Source organism: Hemisphaericaspora subhashii (genome assembly GCF_019202705.1).
Source record: "Hemisphaericaspora subhashii strain CBS 10753 chromosome Unknown scaffold78, whole genome shotgun sequence".
In the NCBI taxonomy this organism is placed as follows: Eukaryota; Fungi; Ascomycota; class Pichiomycetes; order Serinales; family Debaryomycetaceae; genus Hemisphaericaspora; species Hemisphaericaspora subhashii.
In genome coordinates, this window is record NW_026057270.1 from 88,887 (window position 1) to 99,956 (window position 11,070).

Genomic DNA, 11,070 nt, shown 5'->3' on the forward strand with positions numbered 1-11,070 from the left:
TTGCTCAATGACTATCCTATTCACATTAAGGGAACAAAGCATGCTCAGTCCCCAACAAAGTGCAAACTAAATAAAAATACATAAACTTAACAACACTATAAAATCAATTCTAGATAAATAAAATAGAAAAACCCACTCAATCTTTATACTTCTTAATAAATCCTTCATGGAATTCAGTCCATTTATGAATCCATTCTTCACCAGGTGGTAAAAAGGTAGTTCTTAAATGCCAAGTTCCCGGCTTTTGACCAAATCCATTCCCAGGTACACAACAAATACCAGTATGTTCCAAAAGTTCAATACAATAAACATCATCAATTTCCAATCCTGAATTATGAGCTCTTGAAAATAATTTATGAAACTTATCTTCGGGGAAATTAAGACGAGGGAATAAATACATTGCTCCCATTGATTTATTACATTCAATACATTCCATTTCCAAGAAAGCCTTATATAATAAATCAGCTCTAATTTCTAAATCATTATGAATTGCTTTTGTTTCGGCTTTATATAATTCATAAGATTCATCACCTTCTTTTGGAGGATTAATCATTAATTCCATTAATGCTTGTCCGGAAACAACTGAACATAAATTGATGGAAGCAAGTTTGAATATCACATCTTTGACTTCGGTGGGGAAACCAACTAATTCCATATATCCACCTCTTTGACCACATTCTCCACTAACACCTTTGGAAGTAGAATGCAATGAGGCTAATTGGACATGTTCGTATGTTTTTGGTTCTTGTTCACGTAATTCACATAATATTCTCTTGAATGAAATGAATTTTCCTTTAAAAATATTTTCTTGATAAACTTCATCAGCAATAAGTACAATACCGAATTCAGCAGCAATATCAATTAATTCAATCATATCTTGTGGAGAAAGAATAGAACCAGTTGGATTACCTGGATTAATCACAACCAAAGCTTTGATCTTGATTCCCTGTTCTTGGCTTTCTTTAATGAGGCCTCTGATTTCTTGTGGGTTAGTTGACCAATGATTGTCTTCATCAAGATAATAACCGATTGGTTTAGCGTTATTTAATGCAATTGTGGCGGTATACAATGGATATTGAGGAATTGGAATCAAAAACCCCGAGTTTACGTCTTCAGATAACACTTGTAATAAATAGGAAACTGCAGTAGAAGCACCCGAGGTTAAAAAGATATTATTTGGATTAGAAGGATATCCATCTCTTCTTTCCATGAATTCGGCAATTGATTGACGTAAATAACCATTACCTTGAGAATGACTATATGCACCAATAGAACCAACATTCTTAAGAATAGTCTTACCTCTTTCAATTACATCTTTGGGAAAACCGATATCTGTTTCCAAAAGACCAGGATATTGTAAGGTTGACAATACTTGTCTATACCAAGTCAAAGGACGTTGTTCTAATTGTTGTGGGTTCCCAATATTAGCATTAATAATTTTGTTAAATGGTAATCCATGACTAGTTGGTTTTGATTTAATCAATTCAGATAATCCATCAGCAATTATTGGGATTTTCCCTCTGACTGCATATTTTGCAGTGACTGTCAGTGGGTTAAGATCATGAACAGTTAATGGAGGAGCTGGTTCGAATGTTGACAAATGGCGGGCAACAGTATCAGAAATAGCAGCAGCAGTAGGAGTAGGGGCAGTAGTAATTCTTGAAGGCATATTCTTTATAAGGGCTTGAAACTGACGTCTCAGTACTCGCGGCATATGGATAGTTCGTAACATATTTATAAATCAATTGAATGAGGAGGGGATATAATGTTCTTTATATATTAATAGGTAGTGAAGTTAAAAAAACCGTCGTGTATATTGAAAGTAATTTTCTTAATGTACAATTGATTAATTATTAATTAAGTTTTTTCTAAAGTGGAGATAATAATTAATGAGTAATTAGTCAAAGTGTGATGATAAAGGATTTTTTCTTGGGGGAAAGTTGTTGTTACCCGGATCTAATTTTAGCTGTTGAATGACTAAAAAAAAAACTCAAATCAAAAACTCTGGGGTAAAATCGAGGGGATTAATTATTAATTAGAATTTGATCTGTATCAATACTTAAAAGCAGTTTGGTGAAACTCGTTCGATTTGTAAAAGTATATCTGTAACAATGGTATTTCAAAATCAATTGCCAAGTAACCAAATACTGTGAAATTATCAGTCCCTTGATCGTAAGATTCGGAGTTCAAAATGTGACGAAAAAAAATCGAAAACTAAGAAAATAAATTGATCCCTCAAGAAATCTTCGAGTATTTATACAATCAGACAAATCTATTCAAATCAACGACAATCAAGTGAAAATTGGTTGTTCAATTTTGTAATTAATTAATTACAAATGGCACGAATTGCATTTGTATTACCTTCGGAGATATAATTGCGATATGTTATAAATGTTATAATTTAATTTTGAAAAAAATGCCTTATGGTGATATGATTCTTCGGTGATGTATTCCCGATACTAATTACCCCGTACCAAAAAAATTTTCGCGATAAAACTTCGGGTTGCCTCGGTAGATATCGGAGTTTTCGAATGGCTTATAATAGTACCTGCTTCTCTGAGCCCTGTCTTGCTTTCAGAGGTGGAAGTAAACTTCTAGGTATCCTAACACCTCAATGATGGCTGATGAGAAGCGTTCGAATTGGTGACTTGTCTTGAGCAAATCTTGTGGGTGTCCTTTGTGTAAATTCTATATACTTTGGACTGTCTGTTCGAGCGACGCGCTAGGGTCTGGCTCAAAGATCACATTTCTCTTTGTGTTCAATTTCCAGTCAATAACCAAGATGAGTAATCCTAAACGGCAATCCTTTTGTTGAATGTAAACAAATCAAAATTCTGTTACGATCACATGTAAGCTTTCTCGTTAACCTGATGCATATTGTGGAGTTCCTGGGCTTTCTCTCTTACACAGTCATTGTTAACAACAGTACCCGAATAAACGATCCAGAGATGTCAAATCTTGTTGCTCTGGCAACCCTGTTTTGTCCTGCGGTGTTCTTTGTGGCTACATTCATATAAATGGTTTTGCTTTCCCACCAGATAGATCTCATGGAAGCGTCAAGACTTCAGCAAGTGAAAAAATTGATCCCGAAAGAAATATTATTCTTGTCTTTGGTTCTTTTGGACTTCTCGGAATCTGGAAAGATTTTAGTGGTCTGAGTGCGCTGTCCTTATGCTGAGTTGGGTGGTTTTTTTTTATGATAATAGCTTGAAAGTCGTCTATGTATATATTCTATTACTGTTGGACTATCAGTTTGTGCCTAGAAGAAAGGAAAGTGTTAAATATTAGCAATTGGCATGAACTTCACTCATGAATTTTTTTTGTTCGAAAACCTGCGAAAACTTTGCAGCCAACAAAAGAATATGAGATCATGATGATGTTTCAATGAATGATGCTGACGGTATCTTGGGACCCTTTTTTATGTATTTCGTAAAACTATGCCAAGACGCAAGAAGGGTCTTCGGATATCAAGTTTGTATTCCGAAGGCGTTGGATCGTTCGTTAAAAAGATTCCGATTGCAGAACTATCCGGCATTCAGATACTTTACGAAGAAACTGATAGGTCATGCATCCTCCTCTAATGTATTCTCGTAAACATGTATTTCTAGTAACTATTAAAAAGGGATTACCGGATGTATAACGGAATATGACCCAACTTATCTGACCTTATTCAGCCCATTTATTTTCTCTCATTGTCAATCATCACCTAAGGTTACGGTTCGGGAGACTATACTTAGTAACTACACTCCGAATAAGTCATTTGATAGGATCGAAACTGATTACTAGTTCTATACAGATAAAATACGTTACTTTACTCACGAGCTGTACAAGAGGTGATGTCACCAATTTTAATCGCGTGCTACTATATTTTAGTCATCGCTTAACTTTTCGGCTCGGAAAACAAGGCCCACCATGCTGAATATATATTAATTGACTGGGGCTGTCGCTGAAGTACCCAAGTCTAGGTAGATAGGATGTAGAAGAAAAACAAATTTCTGGAGATAAATCTTATGGCGCAGTCTCTGCCCTATTATCCATATTTAGGAAAACACAACATTGAAAGAATTTGCAGCCAACAAAACCAAGAATCTAAAAATAAAATTAGAATCATAATGATCAACGAAAAAGATAATATTGTTCACGGGTTCTTCGGACCCTTTCTTACCATTTTCGTATATTCACACAAACATGGAGGAGAAGTTCGAATATGCAGCTAGTGATCCGAAGTCAATGCATAATTGAACCCTTCCGAAACCAATACTATCCGGTATTATATCAAGTTGCAAATATAGGTCATTGAATCTCTTGTATGCCAATTTTCGTAAAGTATTATTTATAGCTTCAAAAGGGTCTAACGGGTGTGTCATGGAACATATCCTTTTGTAGTGACTTTTGCAATCCGTTTACTTCCGGCTACACCATTCATTATATACTTTTGCGGTTCGGATAGGGCGCTTCCGATTCTAACTCTTTCTACAATAGAATTGATCCTTTATAGATATAAACTCTACAAAACTCTTTGTCGTCTGATGTCACAATGGTGATGTCGCCATTTGTCGGGACACAACGCAACCTCACATTGATAATTTTAGTCATCAATTAATTTTACGACTCGGAAAACTTGACTCTGACTCCGAATCATTATTTACGAGCTACTAGTATTGTTAAATATATTCACGAGGCATGCACCGATGCCTTATCATTTGCCAAAGAGGTGATGTCATCATTTGTAAATGACGCCGTGCTGCTGGCAATTATTATTTTCTGGAAACTAAAGATCAAGTCATATACGTTTATTCAGATAAGCGAGAAATTTTAGGCGATGTACATGATCTCATGGTCATTGAAATTAATAAAAACAATAATAAACAATTTAAGCCATTATCATCGCATGTGTCAACAACAATAATAAATGACTTTATGAGAGTAATAGTGCTGCTGCAAGTAAGTGATTAGTGCATGAAAAAGAAAAGAAAACATACCGGACTTTTAAGAACGGCACAAAGCTGTGGAGTTAAGGCACATATCGAGGGAATGGTGTTTTATCTTGTGATAGTGATGTCAAAGCGGAAGAGTATTTTTCCAGGTTTATACAGAGAATTATTTCACACGGCTCTATTCCATTAAAAATAAATGAATGCATACGGGCTTGGTGTCTGTTGATGTCACGAGGTACTATTTGGTTCAACTAGTTCTAGACTAAGAGATACTCAACCGACGTAATGCAAAAGGATCTGAAAGAAGTTTTGTACCTTGGCAGAGAAAATAGCCTGTGTGATTTCTTTATAGAGATCATAAAGCATACGAGTACATGAATGTGTCACATTTCCGGCTCTCCCTTTTAATAAAACCATGCCAAGACCAAAAATACCTAAAGGAATTTAATGCAAGATTATCGAAAAATTTAGCTAAATCAAAGTGGCTAGATCAAAAGATAATCAGATTATTTTAAGTCGGCTCTTATCTATCTGTCCCCCATCTGAAAGAGGACAATTCCAAAACAAAAACCTGCCATACGGCGTATGATTCACATATCCAGAACCATGACTCTCGTCGAAATGATGTTTACTTTCGAAGAGGTAGTTCAGAAAAGAAATCATCTGATCATTATATAAATGCCGTAGGAAGTTCCAAGAAGAAGAAGAAGATTGCCTCCCCCACGCGGGGGGGTGGACCTATTACATCATAGGGTCATTCTTGAATACAGCCGTAGATACTCAGGATGAAGTAAAATGGGGGGTTAGATATAAACAGTACACCAAATGGAAGTTCTAATCTGGTATCATCAGATTGAGGATGTAGATATAAGTAGAATTAGTTATGTAATTGAATATACAGTGTTGATAAATGCTAGTATGAGTACCTAAGTAAAACGATGACCTCAGTTTAATTCGCGACATTTTTGTAAAAATTTCAATTTCAAGTTTTCGCAACTAAAATAATCCAAAAAGAAATGCTGCAAAATATTCAATTTTTTTTAATCGCAGCTTTAGAAGAAAAAAGAGTGACCAAAGAACAATTATTTTTTGTTGGATTATTATTATGCAATGCAGTATATTTATTAGATTCATTATTTTCTATGCCATATGATGTATCAGCTGTTGAATAATATATGGGGAATCATCAAAAAAATAATCACAAAATACTAAAACACGGGGAAAAATATTTGGGTTGCTTAAAAAATATGTTATTTTTTTCGGATTTATGCGCATGATAAACCTTTGGATTGATTAATGGGATTAGCCGGCGGATTGTTTTTTTGTTAGAGATTAGAGATCATTCTAAGTGCATTAAAATTTCAGCTGCTAAAAGTTCGATAAATAATGACCCTATGACGAAATACATAAATTGCGATGAGGGAAGTAATGGAAGTATTTCGGAATCTCAAAGTCTAGAAGTATCCAGCAATTAATGAGCGTAGTGTGATTTGATTGCGAAAAAAAATAATATTTACCCCGGTATACATTCACTTAACGGTTGGCAGTTGCTTTGTCAACATGATACTAGTGATCACAAAAAATATACGGTGGCAATGGCGGTGGTGTGCTTTTCACTTTGAGGAGGGGAGGGTTATTTATTAGAGTGCGAGTGCCAACCACATAGAAAAATATGGCGAATGAATACCGTGACCATAATTATTGGGCTGCGACAAGATGCAAAGTGGTCAGTTTTATTTTTTTTTTGTTTGTGCATTGAATATGTTTGTGATTTTATAATTAAAAAAAAGGAGAGACATTGATCAATCAAAGAGAGTTTAAATATTTTTAGAAGTTTATTGTTTAAGACTGCGCTTTCCCCTATTACGTTTTATATACGATGAGAATCGTAAGACATATTCCATTCACATTCTATTTTTACAATATCGTATTTTGTAGATAGTGGTTGCACGTCTTGCAAAAGGTGGACATCGCCACATCAGATACTAGCTTCCTCAGGGAATTTATCGTATATCTAAGGTTAGGAATAACCTTCCGTTATAAGGAAAGTCTTTCCCCAGGAAGCAATCTAATCGACCTGCGACATTTTGTATTTTTTGGTTCAAATCCCACATAGGATTTCTTTTTTACGCGCGGGTCGAGACCACACAAAAATGTGATTTTTTTTTCCTTGGATAATGACGTCTTGCATAAAAATATTTCATCTAAATTTCCTTTTTCCTAGAAATAATTATTAATTTAATGGTTCCTAATCATTCATTATGGATGACTGCTCATCTCATGTTGTATTGAAACGGGATTCTAATTCCGTTATAATGACCCTGGTATTGGAATCTCGGGTACACAAAGTTTTAATACCGATAGCTAATTATTTGTTTGTGTGGTAAGTAATTAGTTTATTTTTTTAAGGTTATATTATTATGCACCAAATTATAATATTTTTTTAGTATTTTCGATATGCTGGTCTTGCATTGTACTTATACATATCAAAAAAATAATTGAATGTGTTAGAATAAAATAAAATAAAATATCATTTAAACTGCCCCCCCCTTAACAATTGAAATAATTACAAATATAAACCTCACAATTGCCGCACATAACTTACAAATCAAATACCACATCCATTTTCTTATAAATTGATTTAAACTTTTTTCATTTATATAAAAAGTCTATTAATTAAACTTTACGTGTAAAAACACTCTTTAAATTACAATCATACAAAGGGAACTTTCATTATACCGCCTCCCTTCCCCCCTTAGTACCAAACATTACTATAAACATTGATTGAGATCATATAACAAATAGCTTTTTTTGCTTAGCTAAGTAACTTTCACTTCAATACTTATTATAATTAACTACAAGCAAAATGTCACGTAAATGTTCATTGGCTATTGAATCACCAACAGATTCAACATCTTCAAATTGTCCACTTAATGCATTCTTACTATATAACAACAACAATAATAATAGTCTATCTGGTGGGAGATCATCCAATGAATCACCTACACAATATTATCAAGAATCTCCAATTTCAAGTACTGATTCAATAATGGGAATGACAGCTGCAAATATGCAATCTAATACTAGTAATATGGAATATGTTCATAAATCAAATTCATTACCAAATTTAAATAAAGAAGAAATTGGTTGTAATGTAACTAGATTTGGTAATAGAAGAATATCAATATGTGATTTAAATAATTTTAGTGATGAAGTATCTCACTTATCAAATAATCATCCAGGATATCAGAATTTAAGTACAAGTGATTTAAATGAACCATTTCATAGAACGAATACAGTTTCAGGATTTATGTTTCAAGCGGCTAATGATATTAAAAGTACTCCATTAGTTCATATAGATGATAAATTAAGAAGTTTTCAATTTAGAAATCATAGAAGGCGGAATTCAATTGCGTTGAAATTTGATACTCCAAAAGTATTATAAAATTCACCCTTATAAACATATCGCTATAGACATTTAACTGATACCCTTCATTTGATACCCCTTCATTACATTTATACTATTTATTCTTTGTAAATAAGGATTTATATATATGCACGTGACTTATTAATAAACATTATGTATAATAGTAGTAAATAGCCGCCGGCTTGATCAGTTCTAAACTTATCTGTATACTAGTAGTAAACTACCCCGGGATTAATTAGTTCCAAAGTCCCCCCGNGCTAATCAGTTCCAAAGTATAAACTATCTATAAATCTATTTCTAAAATGCCAATTAGAATCCAAGAATTGTTCTTTATTATAATTAGGTGGATTAGTTGAATCAATAATTTCAATATTTGATAATTTACCAATTACAAGATTAATCTTGGGGAAAACATTTAGGATTCTTCTAATCCCAATTTCTGTTGATAAATAACATATAAATATAATATCTTGTTCTTTTACTTTATGATCAAGTAATACTTGAATTGCCATAATTGCACCTGCACCACTTATATTATGAGAATCAAATAACATAATCTTTTTATGTTGGTCTAAATCTTGTGGTAAACTTTCAAAATGTAATTGTGGTTCTCCAGTTATTGAATCACTTTGAATTAATAATTTCCCCAATGGGATATCTGGGATTGATTTCTTAATTGATTTTAAAAAACAATCTCCACTTCTCATTATACTAATTGCAATATATTGATATAATGGTTTAAGTCCTTTGTAAGTTGCAACTCCAGTATCAATTTCCACCGGTTCATATTCTTGAGAATTCTCTTGTGCTAATTCGATTAATAATCCCGATATTCTATCAAAGAAATAAATGAATTCTCCTCTTGGTGTTAATTCATTAAACAAAATAGAATTTATAGCTTTAACTTGATTAGTATTAGGTAAGATATGAACTTTATATTCCTTAATATCAAACTTCATATTCATCCCCAATTTCTTCAATCTAACCAAATGATCTCTACTCTTCTTAATCAATTGATTCTCAATATGTTTGATCATAAGATTTATAGCAATTGAATTATCTAACCCTCTCGGAATGACCAAATCAGCATTATCCATAGTTGGATTCAAATATTTAACCGCATTTGGTTTTACAAATGTTTCCCATTGTTTAATTGCCCCAGCTAAATCACGTCCACGATATAAGATATCACGAGTCAATCTCCTGGCCAAACAAATATCTAAATCAGTTTGAACATAGATTTTCAAATCCATCATCTTCAACAATCTAGGATCATATAAGGCATATAATCCTTCTATAATTATAACATTCGCTCCATAGATAGTATGTGTCTTCTCGGTCCTATTATGTAAATTGAAGGAATAATCCGGGATTTCAACCTTCTCCCCCTTCTTCAATTTCTCAACCGTCTCAACCAATAAATCCAAATCAAGGGAATCAGGATGATCAAAATCAAAATTATTCCCAAATGCAAGTTTTCTCTCTTCCTCACTTAATGGATTATAAAAATTATCAAATGATAACAAAATCGTCCAAGGTTGATTTATCAATTGAATAATCTTTTGTGAAAGGGAAGTTTTCCCCAGACCGGAATTCCCAGCTATTCCGATTATATAAGGTTCTGTCCATGGGGGGATATATGCTGCATGTTGAGAAGTTGGCCCTGGGGAGAGGGTGTCATCTTCTATGGCGAATTCATCGTTGGATTGGATGATGAAGGACAGGGTTTCGCTCTGGTCGGGGGCGATACGGCTGTATCTTCTCCTAGGTGTTTCTGAAGGGGATTTACTGAATCTGGTTGGAGGATCCATTGGCTTTTGGTGGGGTTACCCAAATTCAAAGTGTGGAAAGGAGATGGGGATGATATTTTTTTTTATGTGGAATTATAAACCTCATCTCTCGCATCTAAAGGAAATTTCACTTGTAGTTAATATATAGGTGAAAATAACGAAACATAAATGGAACAATTACAAACAGGTAAAGGAGTGCGAAGAAGAAGACTTCTGCATGACTTCAGCGATGATGAGAACGTACATGATGAAATACTAAAAGAAATTGAGTCTGAAGCAAAACCTCAAGAGACCCTGCCAACACAACCACAAAATCAACAACCACAGAGAATACGATCTCAGCAATACCAGGAAAGACAATATCACAAGAAACCAAAACACCACCATCGATCTAACGAATATGAACTCCCCCAAGAATCAAAATCAAAACGTGACCTCCTCCATCAAAAATCATCAGAGCCTTATAAATCAATCAATTGGGAAACAGAACAATTCAACAAAGCAAACCAACTATCCCTCCAAACCGAAGATAAAATCTTACACGAGGATGCTGATCAAGCTGAATATGAATTCGTGTTTGATGAATCTCAATTTGTGAACTATGAAGAAGATGATGATGAAGTCTTACCTGGTGATGAATTGGCACAATCTACCATCGAGACGAAATTGAATGATATTGAAAAAGTGAGGAAAAGTTTACCGGTATTTTCATACCGTCAAGAATTTCTTGATATTTTGGAAAAGAACCAAGTGTTGATCGTTGTCGGAGAAACTGGATCAGGGAAGACTACTCAATTACCACAATATCTATACGAAGCTGGATATTGTCAGGATAATAAAATGGTGGCATGTACACAACCTCGTCGAGTCGCCGCCACCTCGATTGCGAATCGGGTTTCATATGAAATGAATGTGA

At 34.0% G+C, this 11,070-nt stretch overlaps 4 protein-coding genes across 4 annotated transcripts; 2 read left to right on the top strand and 2 right to left on the bottom strand. All coding sequences in view use genetic code 12, as the record gives it.

Annotated features, from left to right (window-relative positions):
• Positions 1-136: 136 nt before the first annotated feature.
• ALT1 (alanine transaminase) lies at positions 137-1,732 on the bottom strand (the record flags this gene model as incomplete). Its single annotated transcript, XM_049406126.1, has 1 exon — positions 137-1,732. One exon carries the CDS (start codon positions 1,730-1,732, stop codon positions 137-139), a length of 1,596 nt encoding a protein of 531 aa, XP_049264360.1.
• A 6,071-nt stretch (positions 1,733-7,803) lies between these two features.
• On the top strand, positions 7,804-8,382 carry J8A68_002383 (uncharacterized protein; the record flags this gene model as incomplete). The annotated part of the gene is made up of 1 exon (XM_049406127.1): positions 7,804-8,382. The coding sequence occupies one exon, from the start codon at positions 7,804-7,806 to the stop codon at positions 8,380-8,382; it is 579 nt and encodes a 192-aa protein (XP_049264361.1).
• Positions 8,383-8,621: 239 nt separating this feature from the next.
• Positions 8,622-10,175, bottom strand: URK1 (uridine kinase; the record flags this gene model as incomplete). Its single annotated transcript, XM_049406128.1, has 1 exon — positions 8,622-10,175. The coding sequence occupies one exon, from the start codon at positions 10,173-10,175 to the stop codon at positions 8,622-8,624; it is 1,554 nt and encodes a 517-aa protein (XP_049264362.1).
• Positions 10,176-10,322: 147 nt separating this feature from the next.
• On the top strand, positions 10,323-11,070 carry J8A68_002385 (uncharacterized protein; the record flags this gene model as incomplete). Its single annotated transcript, XM_049406129.1, has 1 exon — positions 10,323-11,070. A coding segment is annotated over one exon (748 nt), but the record flags the coding sequence as incomplete, so codon positions are not given.